Source organism: Bactrocera tryoni, chromosome 5 (genome assembly GCF_016617805.1).
Source record: "Bactrocera tryoni isolate S06 chromosome 5, CSIRO_BtryS06_freeze2, whole genome shotgun sequence".
NCBI classification, from domain to species: Eukaryota; Metazoa; Arthropoda; class Insecta; order Diptera; family Tephritidae; genus Bactrocera; species Bactrocera tryoni.
In genome coordinates, this window is record NC_052503.1 from 3621391 (window position 1) to 3638203 (window position 16813).

The 16813-nt window shown below is 38.8% G+C and overlaps 1 protein-coding gene across 7 annotated transcripts in view; it reads right to left on the reverse strand.

Moving 5' to 3' along the window:
* Positions 1–16813, reverse strand: part of LOC120779145 — a 185721-nt gene that overhangs the window by 63360 nt on the left and 105548 nt on the right. For all 7 annotated transcript variants that reach the window (XM_040111358.1, XM_040111353.1, XM_040111357.1 and 4 more), the window contains 2 exons: positions 12783–12869; positions 8283–8403 (listed from right to left, as the gene is read on the reverse strand). In XM_040111358.1, coding sequence (XP_039967292.1) covers positions 8283–8403; positions 12783–12869 — 208 coding nt within the window. The remainder of the gene's footprint in view (positions 1–8282; positions 8404–12782; positions 12870–16813) is intronic.

Genomic DNA, 16813 nt, shown 5'->3' on the forward strand with positions numbered 1-16813 from the left:
AAAAGAAACTACAAAGGCAAAGTGGCTGAGCTGGACTTAAAAGTATATATATAAGACCAATAAAATTTCACTTTTCACCTGTCTCGCACTGTTAGAGAAAGAAGGGGAAGCATGGAGAAGGAACTTTAGATGAAATGAAATGGAATACATCTATATAAGTATCTCTCAGTGGTAATACCAAGTACTAGCTAGACGATACTAAAACTTTTAATTGAAAGTTGTTGCAGCAATTAATATTGCGAGCTGTCATTCCATATGTTACTCACCATAAAGGACTCTCAGTTATGAGGAAGTCGCTAGGATTTGTTGGCTTGTGTATCAAAGTGTCTTGAAATCGCCCTTACTAAGTTGTGTAACAGCTTCTTAACAAGCAGTTTACAGTTTTTATGCGAGTATAAAAATGCAGGCAACCAGTCACGTGATCAAAAGTATGGTAGAATATTTTATCGATCTGCTATGAAGCGAGGGCTTGTGCTCTCACGCCATTCTCTAACGTCTAATGCTTGGTGCGCAAGTCAAGTGCTGGCTTGTGAAATTTTATTGCGCCCAAGGTGTTGGCGTCATCTCTGTAACATTTCACAGCTGCGCGCCGCCAACTAAAGTGTACTGATTGGCAATTAAAAGGTATTAGCTTTGGGTGGAGCTGTGCGCTGGCGACTGGTCAACTAAATGCTGCTGAGTAAAAAGCCATAGGCTATCAAATTTGTTCTTTTTAATGAATATAATTTTATGGGTTTTTATATTTTTTTGTTGGTATAGCAATAGTGATTTTCTAGTGATTTCGACTTGTGCCGCTTTTTACTTTTGTGAAATTTAGTGAATTGAGCAGCGCACACATGTTTAGATATTTTTATAGACCATAAGAATTCAAGCGCTTTATTATCATCTTAATTTTTATTTTACGGCGCATTGAAGGGCTCTTGAGAGGGTTTCACTTTAAGACATTCGTTCGGCTCATTGAACAAGTTAAAGCGCTACAACTAAGCACTTAATCAATGTCAACATCTTTGCTCAGCAATAAAATCATCTTCGACCGGCTGAAAGAATGGTCAAATCTAAATATATGTATATATAAGATGAGGCTGAATTCGAGTGAAACGGGTTTTTATTTTGATTTCTTACACAAAACTTTTTCTCAAGACGCAATCACAGGCACACATTTTTTCCAATTCTGATCTCTCGCCTTTTAGGTATGCCATAGAGCTTTTTGTCCATGTAAATAACCGTTATGTGGTAAAATTATGATTTTGTGTGATCTATGTATAAAACTTAAAGGTCTAAACAATTATTTGAATTTTCCAGTATCTCATAACTAATGGTTATGTGGTTAAGGTCGCCTACTGACTATTACTAGACAACTGATAGACAAATTATTAAATGATTGGACATCCAAGAGACAATGGCTTGGACGTACAGGCAAGAGGTATGGTGCTAAATTCAGAGATTGATCATGTTTATCTTCTATTAAGACGTCCATTCCATTGCTTACACTTCCACATCATTCCCAAACAAAAATTAGGAGAGTAATAGGCCAACTTCCAGACTAATCTCAGACCCAGTATTTATGGTAGTCTTATTTCCACAATCTGTACATATTTTTTACTACGCTTTCAAATACTAACGCTAAAAGCGCACTTTGAAAACACCCTACTACCCTATACAATGCTTGGGTATAATAATCACCAGCCAATATTGACGTCTTTGCAAATGAGGTCAAGATGTGAGCTGCGATAATTTAATTTCCCTTCATGCACCGCTGAAAGGTTTAAAAATAGTTAAAGAGCATCAAAGTACGATGTATCGTAGCCTGAAGCTGATATTCTAGAAACTAATATCTTAACACACGTAAGCGTACATACATACATCCATAACCATAAAGACTATGCGCCTGGAGTAACTTGTGAAATTATTGAAGCATTTAGCACAATCGCGATAGTCACGCCGAAACCACAGCTTTCAAGAGCAATACATGGACTTGGATACATATGTACATACACACCTATTTATAGGCACCTACATATTCTGTGGAAGTGGCATGCAAATTTACTTTAAAATTCTATATGCCATAATTCCTACCAAGAAACCATTCAGCCGTGTTGTCTACGCGACCCGTTGGGTTTCGGCAACTTGCCTGCCATCGCTTGATAAAGGACTTGGCTGTGGTGTTAGCAGCTTGGGAATTCTTGTGCCGCTTGAAGAATTACATGACAACCGTGGCTGATGGCTAAGTTGATGTTGACAATGATATGGGGATTATGTTGGCGATGATGTTGAAAGATGACGTCGGGGATAATGATATCGTTATGCAGCAAATGCCAATCAACTCGCCACTTTTGTGGCCACATAATCAGCCCATGGCGGGATAGTTAAAATGTTTTGTGGGTTGCGTGAAGAATGCGGTAACTCAAATATACATTTTTTCATTATAAAACGATCTAAGGTTAAATTAGGTTTGGTTAGTTTGGTTTCTAAAGAGCCACGCGCAGATTAATTTTAGTGCTTTGCGATACCAGATGGAGTTCCGAAACGAAGTCCATAAGGAGTGGTCACCTTTTTGTATGCTTTGCAAGACAATTTTGGCCGATATGCTTGACAGTATCTGGAGTTTTTGAATAGCTCCGCAGCTTTTCTAATATCAAAGACCTCTGCTTGAAATGTAATGCTGTGGTCTGGTAGTTTACTAACTCTGGACAGTTTATTCCCACAAAAACTCCATCCTTCATTTTCAAGCCGTCCGAAAGTGGAAACATCTAGTCGATGTTTGCCAACCCGACATTTCCCACTGATCTATGTTCGTAGTTTATATATACCTATGTATATGTAAATTCTCCTGCAGTCGGGCCGCCGAATTTTTCCCGCAGCTTTCAGCGAAATATATGTATATGTAGGCGACAGGTTTAGCACTAGTTCAGTAGCTGCCGGCTCTTAGAGCTCCCGTTATGCATAGCCCAACAAGCTTCTGAACCATTGGCTTCCGGTGGGTTGATTTCCGGTCTTACAATCGATGTGTAGTCTTAGTGTATGAGATAGGAGAAAAGTCTCAGGTTGTGCTGTGAATCTTCCTAAACTCATATAAGCCATTGCTGGACTTTTTGTACGCAAGCACATTACTGATAAAATAGTGCTTTCACCGCGGTTTGCTATCCAAGACTGCCCCAAGGTGCGGTCCCTGAGAGAGAGAACCAAAAGTTTTGGTTGCTTTCGGAAATTTTCATTTCAGTCAGTTCTTTAAACCAACTTCGCGAACTAACCCCACAGTTTTTGAAATATAGATCAGAAATTTTTCACACCGCTTGACTTTGGTTTTCCGATATAGACAGATGTGAACCGAAAATGTATTAGTTAAGCTTCTGTCTTTAATCTCATTTAGTCAATGACGAGCTTAAGGATTTTAAAGACCTCATAATATTCCAATTCCATATATGTATTACAGAAGGCATTATTTGATATTGACTAAAAATTCTACTTTTTCCCAGAGTAGATAAATTTTAACTCAGTGACGTCGAAGGAGGGCGGTCATGACATGAATACTTCCTTTACCTTCATTCTAAATAATATTCAGCACTAGAATTATTGCTGTTACTGCTTTCGTTCGAGTTTCACTTAGGGCCATTTTAACTTGAACGACAGGATCAACAATCAGTTATCAAAATTATAGGGACTTTAAGCACACTTCACTCGCTGTCTATATGTATTAGTTGGCAGTTGTATATACCATATACCCAACTGTTTGTATTGGCATCAGTGGAAGCAGAGCATAAATGGCATGGCGCATTCTAAGTCAGGCCTGGCACGTCACTCAGTCATATTCGCCAGCCGTTGGGCTTGCGCGCTTACCAACCATTCGCGGTGCGGGGCGGAGCGTTGAGTGTTGTGGCTGTAGCTTAGTGTTGGCGGCTTTTAACTTTGTTCTTTCAAACTTAATTTAAATGCAGTTGGACAGTCAGTCAGGCAGGCAGCACCAGCACGGACAGAGCGGACAGAACGGACAGGCCAAGGCGGACACGTTGTCCGTTGTAGCGCTGCTGCTGCCGTCGCCGCTGGTGTGTGCCCGCTTGGCTGACTGCTGCCCGACTTCAGACTGAATAAGAATGCGTTTTTTTGACAGTTTCGTGACACGTTAATTTTATGTTTTTATGCAGGTATGCTGCGAGCGCACATATCCGTGGCATAGGGCAGTACGGGCCATGAATGATGACGAACACAGATGCTGCTCCTTTTACTGTGCTCCCTTTTCGCGGTTCTTAAGTCACTCTTTCTATGCAAAAGAATTGATTGTCGAGAATCTTAAGTGCGGCAGAAGAGAAGTAGAAGAAGGAAGCTGTGCTTGTAGCTGTCTTTCTAGGAAAAAGCGCGCTGACCTGCATCCGCCACACATTTCGCTCGAAACTGTGCCAGTGTGGCAGGCTAACAGCTTGGCGGGTAGACTGGCAGGCGGACGGGGGCCTGCGATATTTGTAGGTGCTGCTGATCGGCTGCCAATTGCTTGTCCGGCTGACACACTGCCGACTGACGCTTCATGTGTGTCCCCGGGGTAGTTCTACATTTTCAAGATTTTCTCACGACAAATTGAATTTTTATTACCCGAAAGGTTTCTAATTCGGTTTATTTTTTTGCGCTTTTGAAGTGAAAATATTTCTGAGCATTTTTTGTGAGCTTGTGATTTATTGACCGCCGCTTGTGCGGGTCAGCGAAAAGCGCTTCGTTGGAATTTATTCAATGATTTCCAAGAATATTTGCTTTTAGGTGTGCATATGCATGTGTGTGTATGCGTGGATTCTGCGCGCGCTGCGTGAAATTCTAATGTGCAACATCGAGGTCAATTGCAATTAGTTAGCGTTAGTCCGTTGTGTACCGTTATATTTGTCTTGACACTCGCAAAGTTGCCTCCACTTAGTCATCTCTTTCTGACAACAAATGCATCTATTAGCATCTGCCATAACTGCGGCCTCATGTTGTTGCCACCAAATGCAAATAATAATTGGCAACTTCTTGTCAACATTTGCAACTTAAAGTGACAGCTTGCAGTTTGCGGGTGCACGAGTACTTATTTATGAGTAGGATTGAGAGGTAAGGAGCGGATTTACAAATATTTGTGTATGCAAAGTGGGAAATGGGCACATCAAGTCGTGTCATTTGTGGCACAGTGGTGTATTGTGGTAAAATTCTTGGGCGGTTTCGACACTATTCCTCAATGTTGAGAATTATCTAAACCAACTGTTGGCTGCTTCTGCTTAAATATCAAGTACTGTGTGGACTGAAGTGATTTAGTTGAGCTTATCGATGAATGGTTACGAGCTCTGTCAAGTGGTTGGTGAGTGATGCCATTTCGTTATTGTTAACACATTATCAACACCAGGGGTGGCCTTTTCGACTATTATACTCAACGGTTTTAAGTAGATGTAGCTGTCATAAAGAGTGTCGAAGCTTTGATTTGTAATTTTTATGACTCATTATGATCCCTGCTCATAGTAAAATCGATGGAAACAGCAAAATTGAAAAGACTGAAAGGACTCATGCCTAATGATTTTATATTGTTCCTAATGTCGATGTTGTCTAGTATTTAATGAAATGGAACAATTTCAGCACTTTCTTTGAATTAGAACTTTAAAAACTTTAAGTACCTGGTCATAGAGTCGCTGGAAACTGCAAAGCTAATGAGCTCGCAATAATAGGCAACCTCGTCCCACTTACATCGGAGTGGGAACGAGCTGGACCTCGGTTTTTCTCTTGAATTCTAGTACTGAATTTATGGAACTCTTTCGAATTTAGCAAGCGTTAGTGTGAATACGAGATCCTTCTGGCCTAGAGTAGATTTCAAGAGATCCATTGATCTAATTTCTCTCAGCAACTAGGCATTTATGCTGTAAGATTAAATATCTTATCGGACACAAATTGTCGAAGTTGTTTGGAGGAAGGTGAGGTAGAAACATCCATGTACCTCCATCTCCTATGTCCATCGTTTGTAAGACTGGGGCTGAAACATCTTTGCAGTCATACTTTCAGCGAACTAGTTATATAGCCGAAACTGGTATTAGCGGTCTCAAGAAATTTGTGGTGGGCTCACATAGCTTCGTCGAATTATTGGGGTCTTTATGACTATTGTATGAGAGTTAAAGGTATAATAATGAACCGACGTTTTAGGCTGTCCAAGTGAGATACGCTGTGGTAATTGCTTGTGGCTTTTAACCTAAAGAGGTCATATTAAGAGATTTGTGGGGGTCTCAGAATATTACCTCGATATGTAGTTTTTTATTCGGTTCAGAAAATTCTCTTGTTGTGCTATGTTATCTTATGTTAAGTTAAGCTATATTATGTTATGTTATGTTATGTTATGTTATGTTATGTTATGTTATGTTATATTATGTTATGTTTTGTTATATTATGCTTTCTTATGTAATGTTGTATAGTGAAATTTTATGTTAACCGCATGCAATTTATTACTTTTATGGAATATAGCGAAGATTTATTGGGTATAGAAATAATGAAGGAATATTGCATCAGCTCTATCTGATAATAAGACTCAAAAAATACGAGTTAATAACAATTATTAGATCTTAAAATTACTTGAGAAGCAGCATGATATATCTGAGTTTCAATAATTGTAACACTGATGAACAACTAGATCGTAGAAGAGTTTTAGAGGAAATGTTTAAAATTTGTTTTCCAATTATTTAAGTTTTCACTCAAACACCGCCCACTGTACTAATTCCTTGGGTGTGTCATGAATTTCGCTACATCGAGTCTATGTCCGGCAGTAGCTCTGAGTAAATAAACGCTTGACATTAAGAAGACCTAACAAATAGCTGGCCGCCGAAAGCTACAGTAACCGTCGCACGAAGTACCGCAGCCCCTCCCACTAACACTGAAGGCACTTACAAACATATATATGTATGTTGGCATGCCAATCTGCGTCTATTGGAAATGCACATTTGGGCCTGCGCATGTGCGTCAATATTTAAACAACTGTGCGTGAACGTTGCCAAAGCGTGTGACCATCAGCGTCGCGGCGGCGACGGCGACTCAGCAGCACAGCGATCGTTGTCAATAGAGAGACGTTGTTGTTGACGTCAAAAAATGCAGTCATAAAATTAACTTTGCCACACACATAAAATAAACAACATGCATACTTGCCACATGCTGCATGCCACAAGCTTTGCAGCTTACGTACGGCAGGCGAACAAACAAAGCAATTGAAATCGGAAAATATTGCACGGTATTGTAAATTTCGCGGCAACACTAAATACACAGACGTGAGTGTGAAATTACAAACAGCCAAAGTGCGCAAACGATCCGAATTGCCGAATGCGGTCGCATGGCCGGGTGGCTGGGCGCAAATGCGCCGGCGAATGCGCGCGGCGGCGGAGGCCAAGGGAGCGCAACAGCGCGATGCGGCGGTGCTGATAAGCGGAAAGAAAGCTGCAGCAACCTAACTAGCCTCACTTGTGCGCGCTAGTGTGTGTGCTTGAGTGTGTCTACTAAGTTGTTGTGGAACTTTGTGGCGGCAGCGTGCAATGTGGCGTGCGTATCCAATCAGCGATCTGCGCTTGAACGCGTGTTGATTTCATTTGATTTGAATTTTTCCCAAAGGCACACAAATTTCGCAATAAGTGCGCGCACACACACATGTACATACCAATATACATACAGTTATATGTTTGCCTACTTAGACCCGACCTAGCGTTATAAAAAGCTATAGTTTGTGGCATGCAACACTGCTTGTTTGGTTGCTGAAATGCGTTCGCTTGACTTCCTTGTCGCGCATTTCGTCGAAATCGTAATTGCAAACGGCGGTAGCCAATAATTTTGCACTTTATGTAGTGCTAAGAGTTTTGCCAATAATTTCTTTAATTTTTTTCCCACTTCAGTTTCGAGTATTGTTGCTACTCGTTTTAGGTTTTCTTGTTGTTGTTCGACAAAATTATTGGCGCCACGCAGCTGTGAACATGCATTTTGCGTGCGCATGCGCAGCTTTTGTCAGCCAACACATCACTCCAACAGCTTTGTTGCACCTTTGCAAAAGTTTTTCCTCAATTTTCCTCCATATTTTTTTTTTGTGTTTTTGGTGTTGTAATGCCTACGGTTTTGCGCGAAATTTACTTCCCATTTACTGACATTTTGCTTCACATTAATTGCAATCGATTTTCCTGACATCGATTTTTTTAACGCCTGCGAGTTGTCGTGTCACTTCTCTTTCAAATATTTCTTGGTAATGACAAGCATTTAGCATTTCGACACATTTTTTGGCGCGTATTGTAGGTGTGCGCGAATTTTTCACTCACCTCTCAGGTATCGTACTGTAGAAGAGTAGCACCGTTGCTATTTCGTAGCAATTCAGACCGGCTGCCAGTACGCATTCCGCATCGACAGTGACAATCGGATGGCCTTTCAGATCGGTGGTGCCTAAAGGGAGATTAAAAGATATATGTAAGTAAAAATCAAACATTAAATAGCAATAATAAAGTATGCAATTAGTCTGAATAAAATTAAAGTTAGCTTTAGTAAAACAAATTGATGAAATATGGCCATAAAAGGCTAAGTTCGCTTCATCGATAGTCCGATCTACATATGTAACAAAAATGGACGAAGATTTGCATCCAGACAAGTTAGTACTGTTATTTTAGATTTTGTGATCAACGTTTACTGGAAAAATAACAGCAACTGTAATATCAGAAAACTCTAACACAGACTTGTTTTCAATAACAAATCCATTAGCCTCGATGGAGTCCAATTTTTCCTATTTCTAAACACTCAAAATATTTTGTACACCTGAAATTGTATGGTATTGCCATTAAATCCGAACTCTTCACTAACTCGAAGACAGTTTGACAAATGAATAAATAAAAAAAAATATATAAAATTTTCCAATATTCTTGAACCCACTTCGTACATTACCGAGAAATAACGGACGACGGATAACGAAAATTATGTATAGCACTCGATTTCTTTCGCATGGTTACCACGGGCACGCTGTAGAAGTCGGGACGCTGAACCCAATTTTCGGCGGTGTTCAAACATAAATCGGCCAATACTGCTGAAATTTCCCGTTCAATATACGTACGAAGTTCATCAATCATCGCTGGATTGTTCGCATAGACCATGAACTTGACGTAACTCCACAGGAATAACGGCGTCACCTCGCACGACCGAGGCGGTCGATTGACTGGACCATTTCGTGAGATAACACGTACACCAAACTTGGTTCTCAATACATCGATTGTGACGTTTGCTATGTGGCTTGTGGCGCCGTCCTGTTGGAACCACATATTGTCCAAATCCATATCATCGAATTCGGTCCAAAAATATTCGGATATTATTGAGCGGTAGCGATTCCCATTCACAGTAACGTGCCGGTCTTTATCATCATAGAAGAAGTACAGCCCAATGACGCTGCCGGCCTATAAACCGTACCAGTACGTTTGGGTTGCTGCCTGACCAATAACGCATATTTTGCTTATTGACGAAACTGTTCGGCCAGAAACGAGCCTCTTCGCTGAAGATGATTTTTCAATGAAAATCCGAATGATTTTCAAGTGTTTCCTCAGCCCAATTCACGAATATACGACGATTCTGCTTGTCAAGCGGCTTCAGTTCTTGCGTCAATTTGATCTTGTAAGGATGTAAGATCTTTTCGCAAAATTCGCTACAATGACGGCACTTATTTATCTCATTGGAACGGGAACATTTTTTACCATGTTTGTGCACTAAAATTTTTCCAATTCATTGAACGATTGGGACGCTCTTAAAGTTGAGGCAACTAACTCCGAATTTCGGTATTAAATTTCTCGTTGTTGGATCGTACTGAAGAGAAATGTCAAAAGAGCGGGAAAAAAGCGTCGTTTGCTGTCTCTAGCGGTCTACTTTTGTAGCATCCCTATTGAAAAACCCATTATGATCTTATAAGGTGTTCATGATTTTCAAGTTTAATTTAATTTTGGGGGAAAAATGATTGATAAGCAAACTGACGGCGAACTTAAGCCATCAATAGTCACTTGAAAACTACTGACAGGAAGTGAATATGGTTACGTTCTTTTCTATCCAAGCAAGCCAGCTTTTTTGACACGGAAGCTGTGCAAAATATTTCATCGCTGGTAGAGCTAATGGTCCTTGTTTGCTGAATTTCTTCCCTTTTTGTCTTTCAGCATAACAACCTTTCATGCTCATCTGTCTACCATAGATTCATAAATAATCCTTTATCGCGCCTAAAGTTTCAGTAGTTAGAGCTCAGCTGCCCAGAACTTTTAGATAGTTTCAGCTTAAGTTAAGAATAAATTCTAATGCCTTTTTGGACGTTCTTCTCATTGTATCAGCAGTTTTTAGTGAACAGTTAAGACGAAGATTACTTGTACATATGTATATTCCATCGGAATATCAGGCTTATCCATTCTAAGATGGAATCCGGATCACAAGGTAACGATTTGCATGTTGGAAAACTTTGGTTACTCTGCTTTCAGTCTAAGATATATTTTATTATTATCATAGCCAGAGTTAACTCAAGATATGTGAAAGCAGTGAAGTATTGTCCTCTTGTATATAAAAATTACGTGTCGCGTTGTTTGTCCGCGTTGGACTCCTAAACTACTGAACCGATTTTAGTAAAATTTAGCACCCTGCGTCCAGTTCGAACTAACTTAGAAGATAGGATAGTAAAAATAATTCAGAAATAAAAAACACAGTGAAAGCTCTATTAAATGGACGCTCTATCAAGGGAACATCTCCATTAACCATTCACATTGGCCGGTCCCACAATTTGTTGATGTTTATTAAGTACACTCTATTAACTGGACAAAAAGGCCGATAACCAGATATTGAGAAAGCAGCCTTAAATTCTTTATTTTTTCCAGTGAAATTTGTTTGTATGAACATATTCAAAATTAAAGATCAAGTACAATCTCTTGGATTCTTATAGCAACAAAAACGTTTTCGCCTTTATTCGTAAATAAAATTTTCGCTGTATTGAGTAGTTTATTATATGTATAAATGTATATAATACAGTAATAGTTATATATTTCAGGTTTCCCTGGGATGGTAGTCAGTGGTCAGTCTTATATAGTATGTATTTTCCGAATGAAAGAACACTGAGCTGTTCGGCGCAAAAAAACTGACGGATTATTATGCGAGTTGGGTAGATGAAAAAACAGCTTATGATTTAAAAAAATATTGTCTAATTAAGCTAATTTATTTGTTTAAGGAGTTATGTCCATTACCACTAAGTCATAATAAACGCATTTATAATGGGACTTCCCAAAAAACGCCATTTATGGTAAAAAATTTTAGACCTCATAGTGGCTAAGAGAAGAGAGATTATTATCAAATATATAATTCCTACGAAAAAGTCTTATTACGGACAAGTAGGATCGGTCAATTTAAAAATCTCAATTAAATATATATTATATAGGCATAGGTACAAAATAATCGATTTTTAGAAATTCACAAAAGCTTAGTTCAATTAGTTAAAAGAAATATTTTCTCCTTTTTTTCTCATACTTCGTGAAACGATATTATGTTATGCAATATTAACAAGAATTATGAAAAAATCCATCAGTAATGATGAATTTGAAATCGGCCACGCTTGACTGGATAGACTCTGAGACGAGTGCACATGCTGAAAACTTTCGAATACGAGCAGACCCATGGAGATGTGAGTGAATTCTCTGAGGTAAAACACAAAACTGCGGCCATCAAGTAATTTACATGTCAATTAAATTTATTTCATTTACGCTACAAATGAACTTGACACAATTATTGCGGCCAGACAGCACGCTACCACCGTTCACACAGACGGGCGGTTAGGCAGCCAGCCACCCAATCACGCAGCCAACAAACCGCAAGCCACCAACTAGGCAAACAACCGCACAACAACTCATATGGGTGCGCTAAAAACAGCAGCACTAACAAAAACAACAACAATATTATGAATACTACTCTAAATGCCCAAGCTATGCGCACACACACGCAAAGCGGTGCACCTGTAGCCATGCCACTTCGAGATCAGGCAATTTCTCGCACATTGGGTGGTCAATTAAATGTTAATGTGTTAAAATGTGCAGATGAGGCGACAGCGCCTACTGTGAGCACACACACATGCACGCGTTTAGATGGGTGCTTAATTGCTTTAGAAAAAGTTGGATTAAAAGCAGTGAGTGTCTTCAACGACTTTATTGTCGACGCTAATGGCGGCGGCATTCAAATTGATTTGGCAAAGTGTTGCACGTAAAATTGAACGACACTAATGAAAATGAAATGCCAGTCCATCGCGCCGAGGTGTTTAAGAATTTCACTTCCATCGCGCAAATAAATTCATGAATTTATGTTATGACAGCGCGGCGCTGCCTCGGCAGATGCGGTGATGTGATCTGGTGATGATCACATGATCACTATCGACAGCAGAGGCCATTGCGGCGATTAACATGTTGTGGCAAGCATAAACACTCGAGCGTGCGCTTAGCTGGCGGTTGGGTGTGTGCAGCAAATGAAATGCAAATCAATTTGCGCTGGCGTGTCGGTGCGCCTGTGAGCGTGTGCGCCGGCGCGCACGTGAATGGCAAACAAATTGATAACAAATTTGGTTTAATAGTTTAGTGGAACGATAGCAGCGGGAAATTTATAGCGAAAGTCCAATTTAGAATATTTACAAAATCCAATATGCATGAGCGAGTCGGGTGTTAATGAGAAATATGCAAAATAGTCAGCGCGACCGGAAAGGCTTGTTGCTAAATGCAAAGCAGGTAAATAAAATGCCCGAATTTATTGGAGCGGATATTGTGTTGATTGAAACTTACCTGGCAGATAAATACCCGAAGTGGTTAAGAGTTTCTCGGGGATTTCGCTGATTGAAGCAGGTGGCACGATTTCACACTCAAATTGATCTGCAATGGAGATAGACAAATTGCATGAGTTGTTATTAACTGTATGGGAGTAAGATTGTGTTGGTTAAATATGCATGTGTGTTTAATGTAATTGTTCGTATGTATGTTTTTGTCCGATTTTAGTCAATTCTATTCATTTATAACTAAGCTAGCCTTATGGCATGGCGGAAAGGAAAATCAAATTTTTTCAATATTTTGGCATTTTTCGTAATTAAATAGTTTATTTACTTTCATATTGCAACACGCAAAGATATTGATTTTAAAGCATAATATAAGTAAAAAAAAATGTAAGAAATTTGTAAGATTGTAAAAATTTAGCCACAATACTCGGGCTGTGCTTGTGTCCTTTTTTTGTACGTCAGAGGCTGTTTTTATATACATATGTGGGAATCGGGGAATCATTGGTCCATATTCATTCAAAAATGAAGCTTGCCATGCTATTACAGTGAATGGGGAAGGATGTTGATGTAAAATTTTTATTATATATTAGTCTTCTTCGACTTTCGAATCCTCACCCTCATTGAAGACAAAAAGAAAGTATTTCTTCACTTTTTCATAGCTATGCTCTTTATCTTGAAGTTTTGGTATAAATGTATTAACATAGTACCAGTAAATAGATCAATTTGCTTCGTCAAGCCAGTAATCAAACATCTCAGCTTTGTGATGAAAATGTCAAAAAAAATCAAAAGACTTAAGACACGAACTTCTTGCCCTAACAAAATGTATTACGTGTACTTTTGTGCATATTTACTTACATCTGGCAGATTTTTAAGTTTTTTATTTACAATTTTAGACTAATATGTATACTAATCTTATAAAATTCAACAATCTGAAATTGGTTGCACCAACAACTTCGGTGCTATACTGACATATTATTATAATTATAATTATATTATTTTCAGGTCATAAAATCCACAAAAGTCCTAATTTACACAGTTTATTGTGGAACAAAAAACGAATGGAAAATAAATGACGCTTTATTACTAAATACCGACTTTTTTATAGAACTTGAGGTCGTGATTAATCGACGGATTTGGAAAATAAGATGTATGAAAAAAACATATGATTTTAGGTCCAAAATTTGCCACAAAATACTTTGAAAAAATTAGTTCGAATTAAAAAAACATTGATAAATCACAAAGTCTTCCTTTTTGGAGGATAGGAGAAAAATTGTAATAAGGTCGCTTCACTTGTTTCGGAAAAATCGTGACCACAAACTTTGAAAACAATGTTTCAAGAAAGACGCGATCAAAGTTTGAAGCAGTCGACCGATCTAGCCTGCTTGGTCGCTTTCCCTAAGGTTTTATCTCCTTCTCCTTTTTTGCGATTGCCTTGAAACTTTGGGAAAATGTACTATACATATCATTATATTTAAAAAGTAATTAAAACGATTTTTTGAAATTTCCATAAAATATAACATACGAAATTTTAAAATCGATATCTCATATAGGTTTTGAGTTGTGGCTTTCTAAATTGTAGACACTCAGTCCAAGCAGTCCATCAGTTCATATTCATATTAACGCTTTTTACGCAAATCTAAATTATACAAAATCCCTAGAATGATTACCTGAAGAGAAATAAGGTTATTTCTTCGCTTACGGTGATTAAGTTTTATCAAAAACATAAATCTACGAATGGCATAAAGAGGGATGAGAGATCGTTGAAAACAAGCCTCGTTCTGGCCGACTGTCGACCTTTTCAGTTGATGAAAATATTAAAAAAGTGAAAGATATGGTGCTTGATAATCGTCAGGCAATATTAGAGAGATGGCAAGAAAGCTCGATGTTTCTCGCGAGTGCGTTTGAATAATTTTGGTATATATGGTATATAGGTTCTTGCTGTACTCATCCCGATAAAGTTAAATTTTGAAAAAAAAAACACTATTTTAATGCTGAAAAGCGGATATAAGTCTGTATCTGCTGCGGCTTCTTTAAGACAATAGTCATGGAAACGAGTCGATTTGATCGTAAATTTTTACTTTTGATTTAAATTTTGGCAAGAAATGTAGGATTATAATATTTGTTGGTGTTCTTTTCAATAATTTTATTTTATTCAAAAAAAAAAAAGATTGGATCTTAATTATTCAAAAATTAAGCGTATTTAATTTTCACTAATTTTTCAGTTTATTAATTGCAGAAAAGCTCAATATAGAAATTTATCTTTGAAACCACAATGTATGATCGGAAAAGTGAAAGAGTTATGAGAATGTCAAAAATAAGGAATGTTCGATGACAAAAATGCAAAAAAAATTAAATACGAATCTCTTGATTCTCTTGCCTAACATCAACAAGCTCAACAGTAATCTATATTTATCTTAATCTCTCCTTAAAGGTACTATGCAAACCGAGGTTTAGTTTTTTTTCCTAATGACGACTTGAGCATTTACTTTTGTCATTGCTGTTGTTGTAGCTTCAGCGAATATTCGAGATAACTGCACGTTTTTTAGTTTTGTTATCTGTTGACTTTTGTCAGATAAATGATTGCAATTTAATTGTGTGCTTTGCACAATAATTTCTGCATTGCCACACATTTTTTAACTTGAATAATTTCTGTATTTTTGCCAGCGCTGTGACCACAAAGCCGCCCGTGGCATGTGTAGGTGTCAAGGTGCATTAATTCATTTAACACATTCGCGTCACACACGCACACATGCGCATATGCATATGGGGCACCACCTGCAACAACATTATGGCGACATGCAACAAATGCGCGCTGCCACAATGCACGACACTTCGCCGAAACCGAGTGTGCCACGTACATACACACTAATATGCGAATTTTCAAAGCTAATTTCAGTGGGCAGACTGAACAATTTTCGAACTGGTTGCACTTATTTACAAAATACTTGCAATACATTTTTGCATTAATGCAACATTACATACGTGAGCACTTATGTTGCAGTTGAATGTATATAGGTGTGCAATTTCATGTTTGTTGCGGGCGTTTGCGCGTTTGTGTGTGTGTGTTTGCGTTTGTTTGTCTTTCTGGTATTTGGAGCAAATATGTATGTGGCATGAAAGCATTAAACGTTTTTAACATAAAAATATGTAAACACACACATACACACACAGGCGTCTAATTGCACGCTTTTTACTTTGTGTGGCACAGCAATCGATCGTTTCCGATTGCTAGCAGCAAACAAGATGGAGTAATTAAAAAATGTGAGCGTGCAACCAACGCAATCGCGACGCGCACCTGCAACCTGCAACAATGCGCGCTGCAACTGCGACAACCAACCAATTACACACACACACACGCATACATGCAAATCCATATTCATGTTATGCATGCAACTTCTTGCACTTTTATTGTCGCATATATGCAATTTAATCCTTGCCATAAAGTGCCCCTGCCGAGTAAGGCCCGCTGTGGCAAGCCTCAGGTTGGCGGCGGCGGCCTTCCATGCGGCACGTACAGCTTTGCCAGCTCCCACACTTGAGTGTTCGCGCGTAACCAATTCATTTGCCGATATGCCGGTGGCTGTGGCTGTTTGTTGCACTGCTGGTGTCGCACTTCGCCATCAATGCCAAATCGAATTTCAATGCAGGCGCGAAACGCCATTTGCCAAATGTCGTCGGCTGAGCGAGCTGTTCATATGTGTGCGCCGCAGGCCTATTCAAAAAGCTACTATAAACAGTTGGCGCTAAAACTATTACGACAGGGAGCAATTTAGGGATTATGTACGAAGAGAAGACATTAGTTGCTGGAACACTTATACAGTTACACAATTTATGGAACTCGCCAACAGAAACTCTATGATTTAAGATCTCCTCAGAATGGAGGGTCTTCATTAATTTAGGATCAGCAGTGCGTAAAGAGGTAATCGGGAATATTTGTGTTAGGGGAGGCAAACTTAAATGTGTTATCCATTTATTTTTTTGTTAATGACGATGAGATCGAAAAGTTGAAGAAATAGTGCTTGAAAACAGTCACTAGACAGTTAG